The sequence below is a fragment of the Indicator indicator genome, chromosome 24 (assembly GCF_027791375.1).
Source record: "Indicator indicator isolate 239-I01 chromosome 24, UM_Iind_1.1, whole genome shotgun sequence".
In the NCBI taxonomy this organism is placed as follows: domain Eukaryota; kingdom Metazoa; phylum Chordata; class Aves; order Piciformes; family Indicatoridae; genus Indicator; species Indicator indicator.
Genome location: NC_072033.1, coordinates 438,632 through 460,909, shown reverse-complemented (window position 1 = coordinate 460,909; position 22,278 = coordinate 438,632). Strand labels below are relative to the sequence as shown.

General features: G+C 49.0%; 1 protein-coding gene across 2 annotated transcripts in view; it reads right to left on the bottom strand.

The window, feature by feature from the left end:
- Nucleotides 1-21,357, bottom strand: part of RALGAPB (Ral GTPase activating protein non-catalytic subunit beta) — a 77,187-nt gene extending 55,830 nt beyond the window's left edge. For both annotated transcript variants that reach the window (XM_054392097.1, XM_054392098.1), the window contains exons 1-8: nucleotides 21,175-21,357; nucleotides 19,902-20,104; nucleotides 13,233-13,396; nucleotides 12,443-12,629; nucleotides 8,275-8,406; nucleotides 7,011-7,189; nucleotides 2,994-3,142; nucleotides 2,668-2,884 (exon numbers count right to left, since the gene is read on the bottom strand). In XM_054392097.1, the coding sequence (XP_054248072.1) occupies nucleotides 2,668-2,884; nucleotides 2,994-3,142; nucleotides 7,011-7,189; nucleotides 8,275-8,406; nucleotides 12,443-12,629; nucleotides 13,233-13,396; nucleotides 19,902-20,104; nucleotides 21,175-21,357 (1,414 nt within the window). The remainder of the gene's footprint in view (nucleotides 1-2,667; nucleotides 2,885-2,993; nucleotides 3,143-7,010; nucleotides 7,190-8,274; nucleotides 8,407-12,442; nucleotides 12,630-13,232; nucleotides 13,397-19,901; nucleotides 20,105-21,174) is intronic.
- Nucleotides 21,358-22,278: the final 921 nt, after the last annotated feature.

The following is a 22,278-nucleotide window of genomic DNA, read 5'->3' as shown; positions in this document are numbered from 1 at the left end:
CCTGTCAGGCACTCACATTTAGCTCACCAATACCTCTAAAAGTCATGGCCCATGGACTCTCACAGAGAATGTGTCAGATGACAGCAGAGGAGTAAGAAACATGCACCAGAAAATGCAGTGTTCCAGAAAGGTATCCTAGGCAGAGGACTTCTCTGCAGGACCAAGGAGCAATCTGTATCAAGGTATTTCAGCTCTTTCAAAGGGGGCCTCAGGCCTCCAGCCAGCAACAAGACAGAGTTAATCACAGCAGAGAGCTGTGAGAGAACAAATACTTAACTGCATGGTATCAAAACAAACTGCACATTAGAAGAGTTGAAAGCTGTTGAGATCTTACAGAGTTGCAGTGCCAGATCTGAATGTGGGGCAGTGGAAGACAATTCTGCACAGCAAAGCTGATTTTAAGAGCAGAAATCTCCCAACCACAAACCATTTAAAGCATATATAAAAACAACGATGCTTGCTGGAGTTAATGCAAGCATCACCAGCAGTGACAAACGTGGTAAGAACACTCCAGCTGGCAGCAGCTGTACCAGGCTAGAGAGGGTAGCAGAGGGGCCTTGGTACAGTTACAGGCCACAAGCAGAAGATCTGGTTTTGCCCTCTTTCCTAAGGGTAGCAACTGTGGCAGCTAACTGTCCCTTCTCTGCTGCCCTCTTCAAGCCTCATGTAAGCTGGGCAGCATGAGCAGAGTCTGGTGGATGGGCCACACAGTACATGACCCTCCTGCCCATCCATCCAGCACAGCTTCTCCCACCTTACACTGGTTGAAAAGACTTCACCTTACAGGCATCAGGCCTCAGACAGAGTCTCAGAAGAGAAGCTTTCCAGTTTGGACTTCATTCTGATGTAGAAGACACTGAGGCTTCAGTTCAACTGCCGGAGCCTAGCCCGTTACGAAACTCGTGCTGCATCTTCTCACTAAACGCAGAAGCTGAGCAACAGGATTCACCCCAAAAGCAATCAGCCTCTGGTGCCTCCCTTCAGAGTTTCAGCAGTAGGGGTCCATCTTCAGTTTGCTCTCTTTCCATGGCATTGCTGTGGTCAGCACTTCACACAGTGGTGACACCACTCATGGCATCCCCAAAGAGCAACAAGCACCTGACTGAACTCCCTCAGTTCATTCTGTCTTGAAGGCGGCCAGCAAAGCAGAACACAGCAGCCAGCTCTCTGAGTCTCTTCCCACATCATTCACCCAGATCCACTGCTGCTAATAAATGTCAGAAAGTGAGACACGCAAAGCCTGGTCTCACTATGGGCAGCTCTGAAGAGCATGGAGGAGGAACAGAATGGAGCTGTTTCCGAAGAGCTGTTCCAAGTCTTCAGGAAGCTGGCAGGACAGCAACAGGACAGTTTGCTGACTGCTGTTAGGCATTTAAGGCATTGCGGACATGAGGTGAAGGCCCTGGAAGCCCTTCAAGGAAGGTGCTCATTGTGATTTTGGACGACTACTTCTGGTGGAATCACACCACCTCTGTTTGCAGCTGATGCTGCTGCACAAGCAGTATCTCAGCTGAGAGCCTTTTCAGGTGAAGCATTTCACCAGGATTGCTCAAGACACTCTCAGGGCAAAATTCAAGAGATCCAATCACAGAACTCCTTTAACTGTACATGCAGCTGAACACACCCTCAAGCTTATGCCTTTCTCCTACCCAAGCTCAGCTATTTCTTAGTGTGCCTTTCAGAGGACCTTGACCTACCTACCTCAGAAATCTACCACTGAACATTTTCAAATACCATGTGCTGCATACCTAAAAATACCTTTAACAGATCCCAAATCCTAAACCCATTGCCCCCACACAGGAGTTTGTGATCCCACAAAAGAACATCATCAGTTTAACCACTGCTGCCAAGTCCCAACTTGCTACCATAAACCTTCCTCCTCTTTTCCTTACCCAGGCCAGTGAGCCCAAGCTGGCTAGATCTCTTCCAAAAGTTTAGAACAAACATTCAAAATGTCACATGAGGAACAGGAAATGCAAGGAGTGAGAGAAGCCTATTCTCATCTATTATCCCCAGAAGCAAGAGAGCTCAAAAGCCTCTCTGAACAGAGTACCAATTCTGTTATTGTGTCTCAAAACATTCAACTCCTACAGCTGAGCAAAGCACAGGGGACAAAGTAAACCTAGCAGTTAAGGACTGAAGACAACCAAGGTCTGAAGCCATGCATGAGAACCCGGAGCAGCCACCACTGAAAGGCAGGGGCTGCTCTTGCTATTTTAGGAGCTCCTGTTGTCATAACACCCTCCAAAACCAAGCAGGACCACCACTTTGTGCAATATCTGGAGGGAGCTGTGACAACCTTCCAGACACTAAAGAGCCACTATAAAAAGTTGCCCTTTCTCAGCGATACTCAAGCAGATTTCAAATTAGGAACTGGAATCTTATATAAATATTTTTACATATATATAAAAATATAATCAAATATTCCCCACTACCATAATTGGGACCACAATGTTAGAGTAAGGGAGTGATTCAAAAGTAATTTTTTTGTTTTAATTTTCAAATGCCTGCTCAGCTAACACCAGGTGCTGGCTCAGGTGGGAGGGATTAACCACAACAAAGCACTTCAGATGTTGGCATTGTTGATGCCCAGTATGTTAATCTTGCAGGTAGGAAAGGTCACTAGAACAAGAGCAAAGTGTAAGTCTGGTTTTCAGTGATATTTACCAGTCATGCTGCTGTCTCTGTTGATTCCATTGTGAAGCTTACAGTGAACAAAAGCTGCATCAAACAACCAGGATCCAAAGAGGTTCAAGATGCTGTTCACCTTTGGTCTGCGTGGAGCTGGTAGTGGTCGCGGCTCAGAACTTGTCTGGTTTGGGCTAGAGAGTGGAGAAGTAGAGGAGGGTTGGTGCTGCACTTTGGAGGGGTGTGCAGTAGTTACCTATTTGAACAGAACAACAGATCAGCTCTGGAAGCAAGGAAACTGCTTCCTCTGAGCGAGGAGGCTCTCACGAGGGTCAGCTGCTGCCATGTAGAGCAGGAACTCTTACAGTGCTGGTTTTCATGGTGGCCTTGTTCACAGTCACTGCCCGGTGCCGGCGGTTGTGGGGTGGGGTGGTGCTGGTGGCAGCGCTCTGGGGCATGCTCAGCCTGTTCACTGGCGTGGGGGGGGCACTGTCAGCACGTGGCCGGGAGATGCCTGCACAGACCAGAAAACAAAACAAGATTCAGCAACGTTCCACCTGGTGACCACCTGGGCCTTGAGAATAGACTGCTGCCCCCCCTGCTCCCCAAAACAGCAGCAGTAAGCGAAACACTTCTCTTGTGCTATTGGCAGCACTAAATGCAGAAGGAAAGCAAGCCCTGCTTACAGCAGAGAAGCCAGGGACTGAAGACCACCAAAGACAGCTCACTCTGACTGACCTTTAGATGCCTCTCATTTTGGCCTTTCTTCCCCAGCTGTACTCCCACAGCCTGTTCTGAAACATGTCCAAGCTGTCTGACCCTTCAGAGACACTTTAGCTCACCAAGTCAAGATGAAGGCTTTCTACCACCAGTTCTCTGCTTGCTGAACAGCCAACCACAGCCCGCACAAAGGATAGGGCAAGAAAATGCATCAAGCTACAGTTCTCCTGGAAGCAGCAGGACATTGGAGCCTTCCTCCCTGCAACTACCCTCACACTCCATTCAAAAAATGAAATGTGGAATTGAAGTGTGGGTGAAGATCTGGCACAGCTTCTGAACACCAGGCTCCTGCTGTTACACCCCACAGAGGGCAGAGCATACACCAGGAAGCGTTCTGGCTTGGCCTGCCTGCTCTGGAAGGAAGATGCAGTATATAGCCAAAGGCACAAAGTGTGGGCAAGAGAAAAGCCATGGGCTTTGGCTCTGGGGTAGAAGGCAATGAGGTCACCCACCAGCCTTGGCTGAAGGGCTCCGTACTGCAGCTCCACAGTCTGCCTGAACACACTCCACATCCATACCTACAGTGTGAATTTGATTTCACCCAGAGCTCTCTTCCAGGCTGCAGTCTTTGCTTTGCAACTCCATGTGGGCTACTATTACCCCAGGTGATTCACCTGGACACAGGAGACCTTCAGGAACCACCTTTCAAAAACTTCTATTGACAGCAAGGCTCCTGGCATGCTGATAGGGGGCCTCAGTCAGAAACTATCACACCCCCAACCAGTGCACCCAGACAATGAGGTGTGTGTGGGACTGCTGTCACCCCAGGGGGATGACTCTCAGGCAGCCAGATGAGAGGATTACCACACCACTGGCAGGGCAAAAGACCCAGATAAGAGCCCCAGACTATTTTTGAGGTCCAAGAGGAATTCCCCACACCAGCTATGCCAGCCATGGCACAGGCTCTGTGCAAAGCTCACAGCTGCTCAGCCTCTTCCTTTCCCTCCTCTGCAAGAAGCACTCCTCACGAGTATTACACTGCCAACTGGAACAAGCTCCCCAGAGAGGTTGTGGAGTCTCCTTCTCTGGAGACTTTCAAGGCCCGTCTGGATACATTTCTCTGTGACCTGAGCTAGATTTTATATGGTCCTGCTCTGACAGGGGGGTTGGACTCGATCTATTTGGGTCCCTTCCAACCCCTGACATCCTGTAATCCTGCGAACTGGCAATGAATTACTAACCACACTGACAAACCCTTGGAAATAGATGGGATTTCCTCAGCACACATTTAACAGCTTAAAAAAAAAAAAAGGAAATAATTCAGTAAAAGACACTTCAAAGGAGCCCTTTCAGTTGGACCTTTTTTTCCCAGTTACTGTTTTAGTGCAGACTGCCCAAGCCTGTTGTCAGAGCTTGAGTAACACAAGGAGGCTGTTTTCATAAGGCTAAGCCATATATTGTCTCTGTATTACTATACAATCCTCCTTTAGCAAGTCACAGCATTGTTTGACAATCCACTGAGTATTTGAAATCTCACCTCTGGTATTCACAAAAAGCAACCACTAAAATTCATTCAAATTGCAGGCAAATACCTGGAAGAACACAGTGGACACAAGAAGTCTCAGGATTAAGTGCTCAGGAAAAATGACCATTTGCTCTTTTATACCACTTTCCTTTGTAAACAAAGCTATTTCTACAAAAGTGACATCCACAGGGGCAAACATTTCTTTGCAGTGAGGAATAAAGTCCCAATAAAGCTTATCCTTGCAGTGTGTTTTACAGAAACACAGAATCTATTTCTAATAAGAGGGGTCTTAGAATTCAGTGACACAGGAGGCTCTTAAGGTGTTTTGCTTAAACAGACTAAAAGATTCTGTGTTTAAACAAAAACAAACAAGACACCAAAAACTCCCCCAAAAACCCTAAATCCACAGCCTGTAAGAGCTGACAGCTGAATTCCACAGCCAGTTGTGCTTTCTGAACACAGCTCAGGTATCCGCTCAAGTGTTCCGCAGTCTCACATCAGCTCACACTGCCGGCAGCTGACAAGATGTGTTTGCAGACATTTAAGCCCCAAAGCAGCAGGAGACAGTCTGCTCCTCAGTTTCCAGTGGAATGCTCTCTCTGAAGAATTATTACTAAGCCTGAAGCAGATTAAGAATCATCTTTCACATTTCAGGTGCTTTATGGTGCTACCTCAAACTGACCAGCCAGGGCTTGCAGCTGCTTTGCCCTTCAGCCAAGTCTGAGCTGCTTGGTTAGAGCAGACACTGAGCACAGCTTTTCTTCTCAGCAGTACGAGGCACCCCTTAAGTCTTCTGAGGAAGAGCCTCTTACGCTGCTAGTTCTTTACAAGAAAGAAACCCAAAGGAATTTGGTTTTGGAAGGAAATGGCTGCATGGTGATGACGCTGAGAAATGAGGTACCTGGGTTACTCTGGAGACGTGTTTCCAAGGAATTTAATACAAAGGGAAAAGGCCTCCTTGGGCCTTTCTTTGGGTGTCTTCAGTAAATTCAGTCTTTTGACAGCAAAATTCTACAGCTAGGGTCTTGGCCCTGCTGGATTTTATATAGAGCCTCTGTATAAGGCCTAAAATTGTGCCAGGGAGGGTTAGGTTGGAGATTAGGAAAAATATCTTTGCTGCAAGAGTGGTCAGGGATTGGAACAGGCTGCCCAGGGAGGTGGTGGAGTCCCCATCCCTGGAGGGGTTCAAAAAATGAGCAGATGTGGCACTTGAGGATATGGTCCAGTGGTCATGGAGGTGTTGGGTTGAAGGCTGGATTTAATGATCTTAAAGGGCTTTTCCAACCCAAACAATTCTATGACCCTATAATAACCAGAAACTACATGAAGTTGGCCCTTGCAAAGATCTGAAGATGGCAATGGAACGCAGGACCTGCAAATCCAGGCACAGCACACAGCTGGCTCCACAAAGCTTACAACCAGCAGTCCGTGCTCACAGCATTCTGAAAGCACAGGGTGAGACAAGAGAAAGAAGCCTTGTTTGGGGGAGAGATGGCTGGCTTGAGTTGAAACCTCCGACTCACTGCACTGTATTTATTCTATTATTATTGTATACACAGATAGTCACTTAAAAGTGACCTATGTGTCTCATCTACCAATTCCAGGATTCACAGATGGCATCGGGGTGGAAGGGACTCTCAAAGGGCATCCCGTCCAACCCCTCTGCAGGCAACAAGGGACACATCCAACTAGAGCAGGCTGCCCAGGGACACATTCAGTCTGATCTTCAATGTCTCCAGGGACAGGGCTTTCACCATATCCCTTGGACAAGCTGTTCTATGACTTCACCACTCTCATTGTGCAGAACTTCCTCCTAATGTCCAACCTAAATCTGCCCTGCTCCACTTTCAACCATTGCCCCTTGTCCTGTCACCACAGGCTCTTCTAAACAGTCCCTCCTCAGCCTTCCCTTCAGGTACTGGAAGGCCTGAAGGTCTCTCTAGAGCCTTCTCTTCTCCAGGCTGAATAGCCCCAACTCCCTCCACCTGTCCTCACAGGAGAGATGCTCCAGCTCTCTCATTATCTTCATGGCCTCCTCTGGACCTGCCATGGCTCTGCTTACAGAGAATACAACATTCAAGGTAATAAAATAATGACTCAGATTTCCAGCCTTGCACAGGTAAGACAAAAGCATTACCTAGGAAGGCATCCACTAAACAGCTGATCCCACGCATGGCACGGAAGAATATTTGAGGCAGATGTTTAAGGCAGGGGTACTGGTTCAGTTCTTGAGTCATCCCACTCACATTCAGAAACTGCTCCTGAAATTTGGGGGTAGAGCTAATAATGGCTGGGTTACTCAAATCCACAGGATTGCTGCACAAAGAGAGCAAAAGACATTTTAGTCAGCTTGAGACCAGCTGTCAGGATTTTAAAAATACTTAAAAGATGCAACAGTTGAAGGCATTTAAACAGCAGCAACACAACCCAGTATCCAGTGGCAACGTATTGTTAGCTGTTACTCCATCACAAGAGGTTGGTTTTCCCTTCCTGAGCTGGTAGTCATAAACTGTGTTCATTCCAAGCACTACCCAAACACACTGAATAATGTTTTAAGACCCAGTGAGGCACAGCATACAGAACAATCCCACTGCTGCAGCAATATTCATTACTTAGGAGGTCTTCTGAACTCTATGAGGTGCTTACATTGCTAAAATTGTTCTCTGAGATAAGTAATGAGTTAATGTTGCCAGCAAAGAGGGAGAAGAAAGGGAATGGGTTGTAAAACCTGACTGATAAGAGATCCTGTAACAGCAATTTCAGACCTGAAGAGCACAGTCCTTGAGATAGGACTGGCAGGAACAAAGGAAAAGAGCAGAGGCGTCATTAGTTAGGAAGCAGATTTTCAGCAATCTGATGTGTTTTAGCTTTACATCAGCAGGTGATGGTTTCTGTGACAAGTTTCCTGTTCCAGCCCTTCAGAGCATTCATGCAATACCACTGGCTTCTGGCAGTGGTATCATAGGTTGATAAATGAACTTTCTTCACACAAGCAGAGATACACCCATTCCAAAAATAACCTTTGAGAGGGTAAACTGAACTCCCTGGAGAATAAATGGAAGCAGCACCCATCTCTTGGAGCTATTGTTCTGCTTTTCCTGTTTGATGTCTCAGAGAAATAAGACTGTACTGAAGTTCTCTTTTCCAGATCCCCCAAAATGCCAAATAGCTAAAAACTTCATGAAATGAAGCAGTTCACATTCTGCGAGAGTCAAAGAGTTCAAAGCTAAACATCCCATGCACAGTCCCGCCCTGAACTGCTACAGGGCACCAGGACAACTTTTGCTCTTGATTCTGTCTGGTGCTTAATCTTAGCAATCTCCAGAGACCTTTTCCTTTATTCCTGCTAACTGCTAGAAGTTCTGCCCTGCCTGAGGAAGGGGTGGCTGCAATTACAGTACCTCAGCATGTGTAAGAAGCGAAACCAAGTCTGCGCCACACACTCATTGTCCATCTCAGGAGGGATCAGCCCAGCGTCTTCATCAGGAATTTTAAAGGGCGGGAAGGAAGGGCCATATGTAAATCGCAGCAACCTGGAAAGCAAGTCACACAGCTGTCACTCACTGCACACTCCCTGGGAACTGGAGCCGCCCACAGAATCACAGAATGGTAGGGGTAGGATGGCACCTCTGGAGACCATGGAGCCCAACACCCCTGCCAGAGCAGGGTCACCCAGGGCAGGTCACACAGGAATGCATCCCAGTGGGTCCTGACAGTCTCCAGAGAAGGAGACCCCAGAACCTCTCTGGGCAGCCTGCTCCAGGGCTCCAGCACCTTCACACCAAAGAATTTTCTCCTCATGCTGAGATGGAATTTCCTGTGACTGAGTTTACATCCATTGCCCCTTGTCCTACCATTGGGCACCACCAAAAAGAGCCTGACACCTTCATCCTGACACCCACCCCTCAGGTATCTACAGACATTGATCAGATGCCCTCTCAGCCTTCTCTTCTCCCCACTAACCAGCCCCAGGTCTCTCAGTTTTTCTTCACAGCAGAGATGTTCGAGTCCCTCAATCACCCTCATAGCCTTCGCTGGACCCTGTCCAACAGATCTCTCTCTCTCTTGAACTGTGGAGCCCCAAACCAGACACAGTATTGCAGTGCAGTCTAACCGGGGTAGAGCAGAGAAGGAGGAGAACCTCTGCAGGTAAGCCAATAGGCACCAACACAACACCCCAAGTTCTCCTAAAGATCCCCATCTTATACAACCATTTAGCCTCTTAAAGCTTGCGGAGTACATACCCTGGAGCCTGCTCAAAGTCCAACCAAATCCAAGGGCTGTTAAGGCACAACCCCCTCACAAGCAGTGCTCTCTGGTTAGCCAGAGGGGCGGATTACCAAGTAACAGAGCCACACTCACATCTGGCAAGGCGTAAGAGAGAAAGAAGAAAAAAATGGGAACCGAAGCCCTTATCTTCAGGTCTCTTTAGCTAAAGTTTCAAAGACAGCAGCACATCACCTGAGAATACAGCTCTGATGACTTCAGTTTACAACAACACACTGAGCAGCACTGGCTGTCACCCAACTAACAGCAGGAGATTTGCAGTCCAGAGCAGCAAGCTCTCCAAAACAGAGGCCGAAAAAGCCTCTGGAGAAGCTGGAAGCTGCAGAAGAGTGAAGATTCGGTGAGCCACTGCTGGCTGATTTGCCCCCTGCTTCAGCCCCAGCTGTGCAGAACAACTTCCTTGGTAAACAAGATCTGAGCTACACCTTCTCAGTATCTGAGCATTCCAGAAATAATTTTTTGTCTTTCCCTAAGCTAAACTCACTTCTAGCACCATTTCAGCTGAGTACTACAGCAGCTAATGCAAAAGACACTGGAAGGGTGTTTGGAATCAGGGCTTGGCTGGCACAGCACAGGAGCTGCAGGACATAAGCAGAGCTCAAGTCCCTATGTGGGCACTAACACCACACTGCTGACCCAGCACCCATCTCTGCTCAGTGCCCTAGAGCCAGCACCCCACAGCAGCTTTCTGCTGAGGAGCTTCCTAGCTCTGGTAAAACCAGACGAGTCTGGGCATCCCCATGCAAAGCCATGCCCCACACCTCTTCTGCAGTAGGCTCCACTAATTCATCTCCTCCCCTTATGAGCAGCAAAGAAGCAGTTTTTCAAGGACCATGGCCAAATCTTAACTGAAATTTGGGATATTTTCAAGAATGGCTGAAGAGAGAGACAAATTGTAACCCACAGAGCCACAACAGTTAAAATACACTTAGAGCAGCCTAGATCACAGAGTCATAGAATGGCTCAGGTTGGAAGGGACCTCAGAGCTCATCTACTTCAACCCCCTGCCATGGGCAGGGACACCTCTCAACTAGACTCAGCTGCTCATCCAGCCTGGTTGTATTAAGACAGGTTACTAAGGCATGGCTTAGAACAGGGTCATTGGGAGATGGTTTGTTGCTGGCCCACGAACATTCTCCACTGTATAGGCAGAACACACTGCTCTGAGACAAGGAATGGGCAGGAGGGAGTCTTGAAGGCAAGGCTGATTGGGAAAAGTAACAGCTGGAGCTTTAGCAACAACCCCCAGCAGTGCCTGTGCCGTCCCCCCAAACCTAGCAGAAGCATGTGCAGGAACTCTGAGGTATGTGGAGCTGGGGCTTGGCACCTCTCTGCCCACACATTCTGGCCAAACATGCAGGGCAGGGGCTGGACCACCCTACAGTAAAAGGGGAGACTATTCCCCAGGAGCTTGGGCACTTATGAGATCCAGGGCCTATGGTGCCCCCACAGGGACACCTGTGAGGACTTAGACCTACTGACTTCCAACCAGCATAACTCCCATGGGGAAAAGTAGCAGCACCTTGGCCCCTCACTTCTGTGGTTCCATCCAGGCCAGTATGTACCTGGGGATCAATAAAGGGACACACTGAACACTCTGCTTATTTGAGTGTGTGTGTATGAGTGCCTTTGTCCACAGGCCTGGGGGCCCAGACCCCCTTCAGAATCTAACTAGAACACTGCCCTTGAACACCTCCATGAAGGGGGCATCCACAACCAGTCTGGGCAGCCTGTTCCAGAGTCTCACCACCCTTGTACTGAAACTTCTTCCTCAGACCTTGATCCTGGCTTCATGCTGTTGTGCAGTCACAGGACGGGCACAGGCTGATGCTGCGGCACACCTCTCCCAGCATCATTCCCCATGCATTTTTAAGAGGAAACATAGATTCTCAGCTTATGGCTAGCAACCAACTCAGAAAACTGCTCACTACAACACTTGGAAGTTGGAACCTCACTGCAGGGCAGCTTCAAACACCAGAGTTTCACGTTAGCCTCCAAGGAGTGCAGCTCTCTCTCCATCAGGTGTAAGGCAACACTGACTGCTGAGCAGCAGAGAAAAACACTGCAGAATCTGCAGCCTGCTGTGCACCAGCAGAATTCAGCTTGTTAGTCAACAGTGGAAGCTAAGTGTGGGCACAGAGCAGGCAGCGGAATGCCGACACACGTTTGGAGCCAGAGCTGTTCTTTTCAGACCACTGAATCACAAAATATCTTCTGTTACACAACGCTGGATCCAGGCAGATAAAAATAGCTGCAGAAGGAGCGTGGGAACCCACAGAACTTCTGCTGCAGCTTTATCTCCCACAGGTCTGACAAGGAGCTGCACAAATTGGGGGGGGAGGGCAGAAATCTATCCACACTTGGAGTTTTGATAGGTAATTCAAAAGCAAAAGTTTAGAGAGCTGGAATCAAGCCCTGCAGAAAAGCACACTGCTGAAATTCCCACAGTGCAGCAGTGCCAATCCATCCTGGAACTCCCACAGAAACAGTGAGGCCTCTCGGGAGAGCTGGGAGGAGACCCAGACCCCTGCTCCTCAGCAATTCATTTCATTAATTACATTAACTAATATCTCCCCCAAGTGGCTAAGATTTGTCCCCCATACTGAGGACACTGAGACTCCCCTCACTGTTCAGGGCCTTCTGCAACAGCAGCCCACAGATCCTCACTGTCCCATGCACAGCACAGCCTGGCACAGCTCTCCTCTGATCCTCTCTGGAAGAGAGGCCACTGGCAGAGGAGAGCCTGCAGCCAGGCTGTGGCCCCATGCCCGGCAGCTGTAGCATGGCTTCAGCTCCAGAGCAGGAGAGGCAGCAGCCAGGAGTCACCTCAGCCACCTGCAGTAGTGAGGAACACCTAATGAGGTTGGTGGTGACTGCCATCAAGCACACAGACCACAGTGTCTATGGCTCCTTCTTCACACCAGGCAGAGTCACAGAGATGGAGACTGACATAAACAGGCTGAAGGGCCAAACATCCACGAGATGCTGAAAGGAGGCAGCAGACAGCCCAGTGCAGAGCTTAAGTGGCAGGAGAAGACAGCAAAAGCCAAGGACACTGGTGAAGCCTGACTTGCCCTGCTGCTTCACTTTTGGATTGCTATGCATTCCACAAACAAGGAACAGCAGAAACATGTGAAAAGCCAGAATCATCCCAGAAAAGAGCACAGATAGCCAGGACCACCCCTGAAAAAAACATGGGATAGCCACCATCATCCCAGAGAAGAGCATGGATAGCCAGGATCACCCCCAAACATGTGTGTATTTCCATGGGATCTCTCCTACCTGGAAGTGAGGGCACAGATGACCTTGCTCCACTGCTCAACCACTGCAGGGTGATGTCTCCAGTTGGCCACCATCTCTTTGGCAGTTTTCCAGTAGGGAGGTGTTGGGAAGCAGCGCGTGCAGGCCAGCAGCCACACCTCGAAGAGCACCCCGATCAGCTTCTCTGCCAGGCTCTCAGCAATGCCACCTGCCAACACAGAGAGCATGGCCTGGTGAGGCTTCCAGCCACACAGCTCCAGCTGCCTCCCCAAGAAGCTAGCACTAAGTGTGTAAAGACTCTTCAGTTCTTTTCTGAACCACCAAAGGGTGACTTCTGAGTGCTCCCTAGGGACAATCAGCCTTTCCCCAACACCAAACCCCAGATGTCAAGCCCAGGCACTGAGCTGCCACTAAGGGGTGCAGGGAATTCACTGATCCTAGGCTGTCTTCTGCTGCGCTCTATTGCTTTGCTGAAAAGCAGGCCTAAGCTGGCAATATTCCTTTCCAGCAGCAGGCCACAGAGCAAGACTCAAAGGGGCTTCAGTGAAACCAATAAGGAACAGCACTGCCTGAAAGAGCTGCCAGGGAACTGCCCAGAGGCTCTGCTCTGCAAACACACCTTCAGCAAAACTGAGCTCCAGAGCTTCCAGCCTTCTCTGACTGCACTTCGTTGCAGTGTAGCAGAACTGGGAGCCAGCTGCTGTGCTTTGGTGGCTACTAAGGGCTTTTAAGAGCTTTCCCCTAGCAGCTCCACATCAAGCAGAGCCAAAGTTTTTCCAGCAACTGAAACAAATGGAAGTTGAACACAAACCTTGCACAGTTGGAGCTGCTAGAAGAGTGTCATTGATCTGAAGGAGAAACAACAACAGAACTTCCCAGGTCTCTCTTGCCATGATGGTGGACTCACGAGCCAGCTTCTGCACAGCTTTCAAAACCTGCAAGCACAATCTAATCTGACTAGATCCTGGGTCTGGCCTGCAAGGGAAGAAAACAACACTTGAGTCTCTAAACAAGAGCCATGAAGTGATGCATACAATCACATAAACTTTGAGCAGTTAGGAGAGCAAACATCAATGCTGCTGAACAAGAGCCAAGAACAGAAGCCAACCTGCTTCTGTGCACCCCAGCTCTGTCTCTAAGCATCCTAACTCTGCCTTTGTGAGTACAAGAGGCAGCACTCACCACCAGGGAGTGAACACTGATAAGGGCAAGCACAACCCAAAGGATGTCCTAAACCAAACAGTGAAGATGGAGCTAAGACGTCGCTAATTGTTCCCTGTATAATTCAGAAGGAAAGTGGCAAAATTGGGAGAAAATTTTCTTAATAAACTCATTTCACAGTATCACAGTCTCACAGTACAGCAGAGGTTGGAAGGGACCTCAAGAAATCATCCAGTTCAACCAAATACAGGGTCACCCAGGGCAGTCCACACAGGAATGCATCCAGATGGGTTTGGAAAGTCTCCAGAGAAGGAGACTCCACAACCTCTCTGGGCAGCCTGCTCCAGGGCTCTGCCACCCTCACTGTAAAGAAGTTTCTCCTCATGTTGAGCTGAAACCTTCTATGTTCAGGCTTCAACCTGTTGTTCCTTGTCTTATACTCTGCACCACCCAAAAGAGCCTGGCCCCCTCCACTTGACACCCACCCCTCAGACATTTATACACATGGATGACATCCCCTCTCAGTCTCTCCTCATAAGGGGGATGCTCAAGTCCCCAGATCATCCTTGTGGCTCTCCCTTGGATTCTCTCCAGCAGTTCTCTGTCTTTCTTGAACTGGGGAGCCCAAAACTGGACACAACATTCCAGCTGTGGTCTCAGCAGGGCAGAGTAGAGAGGTACAAGAACCTCCCCTGCCCTGCTGGCCGCACTTTTCTTGCTGCACCCCAGGATCCCATTGGCTCTCTTGGCCACCAGGGCACATTGCTGTCCCATGCAGAACTTGCTGCCCACCAGCACTCCAAGATCTTTCTCTGTGGAGCTGCTCTCCAGCAGGGCAGCCTCTAACCTGTCCTGGTGCCTGCTGTTATTCCTCCCCACATGCAGGACCCTGCGCTTGTCCTTATTAAACTTCACGAGGTTAAATTTAAATTAATTTAAATTTAAATTCTTCCAGGTTCTACTCTAGCTTCCAAATGTAGATACATATGCCAGCCCAAATTCCTTGGATTTACAGATTCACAGACTCATGGACTACATCAGGTTGGAAGGGAACCTCAAAAGTCATCTTGTCCAACACCCCTGCAGTCAGCAGGGACACCTCCAGCTAGAGCAAGCTGCCCAGGGACACATCAAGTCTGATCTTGAATGTCTCCAGGGACAGGGCCTCCACCACATCCCTGGGCAGCCTGTTCCAGTGTCTCACCACCCTCACTGTGCAGAACTTACTCCTCATGTCCAACCTAAATCTCCCCTGCTCCAGTTTCAAACCACGGTCATTTGCCCTCTTGGTGCAAGGCCTTTCGAACAGCCCCTTCCCTTAGAAGGGAAACAAAAACCAAACCTAGAAGAGGGTCATCAAGCAGAAAAACTAAAGAAAGAGGGAGGAAGGAAAGAAGGGAACAAGTTGATACCATCAAGGTTTTCCCTATAGTGACAACCAGTCCCAGACTGTCCCTGCTGAGTCACTGAACACAGAGTGCTTCAGAGGCAGCACAAAGCAGGTCTCTGCCCATCAGTTCACTTGGACAAGACAGAACAGGGACAAAACAGTAACAGGAAATGTTTGAGACAGTCTGTGAAACACTGGGAAACAAAGCTGGGGAAGACTAGCAGCTGAAAGGGTGAAGGAGACTACAAATTCAAACCTGCAATAGATGAAACGTTTCCTCATCCCTCTCACCACTTACTTGAAGGGATGACAAAAAAAGGATAAAAAAAATCATCACAGTATCAAGGGGCAGTATTATGCCCCTCTGCTCAGGGCCCCACCTGCAGCGCTGCCTCCAGTTCTGGTGCTCCCAGAACAAGTAAGACATGGAACAATAGAGTGCAAAAAAGTAGTGGTCAGTGGTGCCAAGGCCAGCTGGAGAGCTGTGACCAGTGGAGTCCCCCAGGGATCAGTGCTGGGTCTGGTCTTGTTCAACATCTTCATCCATGACATGGATGAGGAGACAGACAGGCAGAGTCTTCTCAGCAAGTTTGCTGATGACACCAAACTGGGAGGCTTGGCTGAGACACGTGAAGCCTGTGAGGTCGTTCAGAGACTTGGACAGACTGAGAGCTGGGCAGAGAGGAACCTAATGAGGTTCAACAAGGATGAGTGCAGAGTCCTGCACCTGGACAGGAAGAATGAACTGCAGCAGGACAGGTTGGGAGGGGATCTGCTGGAGAGCAGCCCCAAGGAGAAGGACCTGGGAGTGCTGGTGGGCAGCAAGTTCTACATGGGACAGAAATGTGCCCTGGGGGCCAAGAAGGCCAATGGGGTCCTGGGGGGCATTCAGAAGAGTGTGGCCAGCAGGTCAAGGGAGGTTATCCTTCCCCCTCTACGCTGCCCTGGTGAGGCCCCACCTGGAATATTGCATCCAGGTCTGGGCTCCCCAGTTCAGGAGGGACAGGGATCTGCTGGAGAGAGTCCAAGGGAGGGCTACAAGGATGCTGAAGGGCCTGGAGCACTGCCTGATGTGGAGAGGCTGAGAGCTCTGGGGCTGTTCAGTCTGGAGAGAAGGGACAGCCTCTGCTCACTTGTGCCCTGGGATAGGACGACCAGCAATGGGTGGAAGCTACAGCACAGGAGGTTCCACTTCAGCATGAGGAAGAACTTCTTTACTTTGAGAGTCACAGAGCACTGGAACAGCCTGCCCAGAGAGGTTGTGGATGTCCCCTCCCTGGAGGTGTTCAAGGCCAAGTTGGTTGAAGTGTTGTTCAACTTGGGCTACTGGGAGGTGTCCCTGTCCATGGCAGGGGGTTGGAACTGGATTATCTTTATGGTCTCTTTCCACTCAACCTATGAATCTATGAGCGTTACCTTCCACTGGACTATGTAGCATTAGTAGACTGCTACCAAACGCTTTCAGCATGGTGCAGTTATTCTGCAGAGCAAGCATCTCAAGAACACACTGATCCACTAGGCAGAGACCTGCTTCTCCTAGAGAGCTCACACCAAGATCACTCATGGCCCGACATGCTTCAAAAGTGCTGTCAACAAGTGTTGTAGTGCAGCACTGGAAACACCACTGCAAATCCAATAGGGGATCTCATGCAAAACTGCAGCCTACTGATCACAGCCTTCAGCGGCTTGCCAGATCCTCACAGTTTCTTGGAAGGAGTGACAGGCCCTGCACTGGTTCTTGTACTGCTTTTTACTGAGCAGCAACAGAGCAGGTAACCTGATCAAAAGATATCAATCTTCATAGGCTTCAAATGTCAAAGCCTGTTTCCAGACTTGTTTCACCAATACTTTAGGCAGTCTATAAAAAAGGAGGCTTCCATTTAGGAGATGGGATACTTCTGAACTACTCTAGTAAAGCAAACTCTCAAGCCCCCATCCTCCTCCTAGTTCCTCTTGTCCACAAAGTCAACTGAATGGCAGACTTTGGTTGCAGCACTTTGCAGACTCACATCTAGGGAACTACTGTAGAGAGTTCAACAGAGAGCTACATGGATGAAGGGACTGGAGCATCTCTTATGAGGAAGGTCTGAGAGACCTGAGGCTGTTTAGTCTGGAGAAGAGAAGGCTGAGAGGGGACCTGATCAAAGTATGCAAATACCTGAAGGGTGCTTGTCAGGAGGATGGGGCCAGGCTCTTTGCAGTGATGCCCAGCGACAGGACAAGGGGCAGTGAATGCAGATTCAGCCACAGGAAATTCCATCTCAGTATGAGAAGAAACTTCTTTGGTGTGAGGGTGCTGGAGCCCTGGAGCAGAGTGGTTGTGGAGCCTCCTTCTCTAGAGATCTTCAAGACCCACCTTGGGTGTGTTCCTCTGTGACCTGCCCTGGGTGGTCCTGCCTTGCAGGGATGTTGGACTTGATGATCTCCAGAGGTTCCTTCCAAGCCCTACCATTCTGTGATTTCTACAGAACCTGGCTTTTGGTTCCCACACTCCTTTGCAACAAGAACTGCTCTCCTCATTTCACAAGAAATCATCACAACGAAATATTTCATGGCCTCTCAAGCAATTCCAGGCATTTCAGCTGCACAGAAGACCCTGGTACCTACATCTCAGTCTCCTGGGGAGGCAGAGAGAAAACGTTCTCATATTTTCTTTCTATGCTTTCAGCAAGAGTTTGTAGCGGTGAACCTTCATCTGCCAGCTGTAGCTACTACTGCTGATTCACCTGCAAAGCTTTCTAAATCCTGTAGGGCTAACAAAGACAGAAAGCATTGGGGAATGCTTAAATACATCAAGAGGAGAAGTCCTTGTTCATGGGCTTGGACAGAAAGTCAGTGCTGGAGGGAAGGATGCAAGCAGCTCTCCCTAGTCACTGCTCTCCTTTGTCAGCACCAAGGGCTGGGCATGCAAGCACCAGATGCAGCTAAACATTCAGGCTGCAAGGATTTACACAAACCTGCTTTGTGCTGGTGTGTGCATGCTCGTGAGATCCTGTTCAACTGCTCACTTAAGGCTGCTGCACCTCAACTCTGCATTCTCCTCAGGGTCTGAAACCCTCATCACCACCCTGGACCATACTTTTACGGCAGCCAAACCAACAGCTACATCATTTCCAGGAAACCAGCATGAGAAAGTTCTTTAAATCACAACCCTGTATAGGACATAGGTTTATGATAAAGGCCTGGGGCATTTTCAACACAGGGCAGATGTGTCCAGGTCACAGCTCAATGCAGGCAGCTACAAGAGCTCCTGGGTAAGTATACTACAGGAGTCCATCAGTACCAGCAACATGCATGGACTGGGTTAAATCACAACTCATTGTCCTCTTCCATCTCAAAGACACGTAATGAAACGAACCTTTGCTTTTACTCAAGCAAGGTGTGCACCAACTCCCTTCTGCATTTAATTTCCATTATGTGGCTGGAGTGACTTCAATACAGTTCCCTGAAGGATAAAACTTGAACTTTTCAGCTCTTTTTCTTACAAACAGTAGGGACTTGAACATCAAATGTTGACAGCACAGCCATGACAAAACTGATTCAGATGCATCTCAGAGGCTTTTGAGAGAAGAGCAGTAGAATAGTTACACTGGGAGGAAGGGCAAGTGTTTAAATTAATGACTTTCCATCCCTCCCTGCCCCTAGATGTTAATAATTCCCTTCAACAGCCATCACATGCAGTCTACCATCCTGTATCAAGCTCCATCAATGAAGTCAGAAGAGAAGTCTGGAACTGCAGCTTTTGACTACTGAACTGCCTGCTACCAGGGGCCCTGGCATGAAAGCAGTCAGGGGATCACAGCAAGAGCTATTTAACAGACCAGTGAGTAACTGAGTCCCAGCTGTGCCAAGGAAATCAAGGTTCCCAGAGAGCAGACTCTGCTCTGCATGTGTTAAAGCTCAGAGACAACCCTCTGCAGAAGTCCAACCCAGAAGCATGCCTTCCTCAGACCTGCGCTGTTGTCCTGACCACCCTTTAATGCCTTTTTCAGCACAAGTTAAAGCACTGGCAACCAAGCTGGCAGACTTTGAAGCAATCAGTAAACACCAATGAACTCCTTGTCTGAGTTACTACTCAAAGCCCTTTATTAACAAAGCCTTTGGGTGAAGTTAAGCAATTGAAGGGCAGCAGTTGGAAGGCCACCTGCAGTGACACTCTTGTACTTACAGACACACAGCAAACACTGATCTGAAGCCATTTCATTCAATACTGAAGTGCTGTTTTTCACAGGGCACCATTGCACAGCCTCCTCTTACTGACCCAACACAGGCGTTCAACAGCAGCAGCTACACTTGTTACAAGCACAGCATGATGTCTGAGCACACTGACAAGATCACTCTGCCCAGGAGCTAGAAGCATCTAGTTCTCACCATTACCACCCAAGGATGCTCCCTGGAACACTGGGCTGTCAGACAGGCAAGCACTGCTCAAACTACCAGGGAAAGACAGTCACCATCACTAGGCCAAACTACCAGGCAGCAAGGTGCAAGCTACCTCATGCATGACCATCCAGCACATGAGAAATGTGTCAACTTAAGTAGCCAAGGTGTGGGACTGCCATGGTGTGCCCCTAGCTGTCTCAGTTTTGCACAACACCAAGCCTATGATGACACAGTGATGCTATTTAACCTTTCTCCTTGTCCTCCAGCCATCTACCAAGGGTGGCTCTTTTGAGTTCTGAGAGCAGTAAACATTCCAGTCTACAAATAATCTGTAATTACAATCACCTAAACACAGCAGCAACAACTCATTTGCTACTGAAAATTACAAAACAGGTTTGGAAAGACACCTTCCTCCCAGCCCTGAAATGGCAGCAGACAGATTTTAATCAAGAGTCCCCATGGCTCATCAGGCCTCTTGGACAGGTTACCTGCCAACTACAGCTCCAAATTCCTGACCTTCCTGAGCGTCCCAGCCCCAACACTCACCTCGGGACAAAGAGATTTTGGAGATGCTTGAGAATTCTTTGAACATAAAGGTTTGGTTCCTTAATGACTGGTAAAGGGATGGAGTCCTTAGGTAACACAAGGGCCATGATCCAGTCTGTGTACACATCCACACAGTATTTGACAGTGTCGCCGTCCAGAGGCAGGGTCAGCCCATAGCAAACCACCTCCATCGTCCATTTTACCTGCCCAGACACAGAGCAAAGTTATTAAAAGCAAATATTAGCAAGAAAACAACAATCAGAGCACACTGGTTTGAATTCCAAGTAACAGAAGTTAGGTGGTGTGGGCAGTTGTACCTACCACAGGCTGCCAGGCCAGGCCAGCTCAGTGCCTGTGTGTACAGTAACCTCCTAACAATTCAGAGCCAATGGCCTCAGCACTGCCTCTCTCCAGCCTGATCTGACACCAGAGCTGCCCTAGTGCAGGATTTTCAAATGCTAGTCAGCACTTGTACTGTACAAAGGCTACACAAAACACATACTGTTGCTTCCAAAATTAATCATAGAATCACAGAATGGGCTGGGTTGGAAGGGACCTCCAAAGATCATCCAGTCCATCCCCCTCTGCAGAAAGAAAGGGAATCCTCCACTAGATCAGGCTGCCCAGAGCCCTGTCCAGCCTCACCTTGAAGATCTCCAGGGATGGGGCCCCAACCACCTCCCTGGGCAACCTGCTCCAGTGTTCCACCACCCTCCTGGTGCAGCACTTGTTCCTCACATCCAATCTAAATCTGCTCTGCTCTAGTTTGAAGCCATTGCCCCTGGTGCTGTCCCTGCAGGCCTTTGCAAACAGTCCTTCTGCAGCCTTCTTGTAGCCCCTTCAGGTACTGCTCTTCAGGAAGGCTGCTCTAAGGTCTCCCCAGAGCCTTCTCTTCTCCAGGTTGAACACCCCCAGCTTTCTCAGTCTGTCCTCATAGCAGAGCTGCTCCAGCCCCTGATCATTTTTGTGGCCTCCTCTGGACCCTCTCCATCAGATCACTAAGAAGGTTTCATCTGTTAACTGCCACATTTTTTGATGGTTTCTGTGTTGTTTTGGGGCTTTGTTTTACCCTGACATTTCTGCTACAGCAGCTCAGCAGAGCACTCTCTACTAGGTCACAAAGCAGCCTGTTGCTATGAACTACCTGTTCATAGAAGCCTTCTGTAACCTAAAAATACAGCACTTCCCAAAAGTTGGCCTGTTCAAGAGGACAATAAAAGCAGCTATAGGAACTCATTGTCACCCCTCTGGATCTCTGAGGAAATGCACTCACTTCTTTGTCTGTTTTTAGTAAGCTCTCACTTCCAACAGATGATGTAATTAAAGCTTGTCCAAGAGGACGCACCACTGCATTTGCCACTTCTCTGCCCACGCTTTCAGGATAGCTGTGAAGGACACTGGTATTACCCTGATCATTCTGAATGACAAGATGCAAGGACCTCCACTCTGAGTACATAGTGCCTCTATGCTACGATCCAAACACCTGCGGGACAAGGAACGAGAAAAGGCAGCGTTAGTGAAGTGCTCTTGGTGGCATCACCAAACCTGAGGCTGTGTGCCAGGGCAGACACCCAGTGCACCTATCTGTCACTCTGTCAGACACCTGAAGACCCACAACAGGTTCCAACAGCTGTTTTTCAGCCTCAGTGGTTTTCAACATAGCTGTGATTTTGGTCTGAGAAAAGAAATAGAGTGAGTTTCTGCCAGAGACCATCAGCCCATCTAAGACACTTCAGACTGAGAAGTGACTTCATCTCATGCAACTTCTGCTTGTGCCACCCTTGCAGGTGGCAGCAGGAAAGATGCTCTCAGTTTCATGACATCTTTGGCTAAATCAGGGTTTTTGTTTGCACCAGCAATGGCTCCAGCTCAGACCTTGTGCCCCTGTTCAGCTCAGCAATAGTTACAAACACACAACAGGAAACTTTCAGGGAAGCCTCAGTCAGAAGACAAAACTTCAGCCTCTGTTACCTTCATAAAGTATTTCTGCTACAGCATGCACTGCTCAGAGCCTGATTCCAGGAATGACTGCACCTTGGTGGATCATCAGCTTAAACCCAGATCACTTCAGAGCAGGGATACCAAACCTGAGCAGCATGCCCCACTGCACACCCTTGTGACATCCATACATAAAGAGCCACTCCCTGACCTGCATTTGTCCCAACGACTCGGTGTACAAAAACCAGTGGAGAACACCCCAGGTAGCTGTCAGAACCAGACAGGAGCAGCAGAGCCCTCCCTCCAGCAACACTTCCAGCACAGCTGCACTCCTGCCTTTCCCCACCAGCTCAGGGGGCCAGGTTGACTGGGAACAAACCAGGATTTTGCAGTGGTGGAATCTGGGGGAGGTAGAGGTTGACATTGTTGTGAGACTACA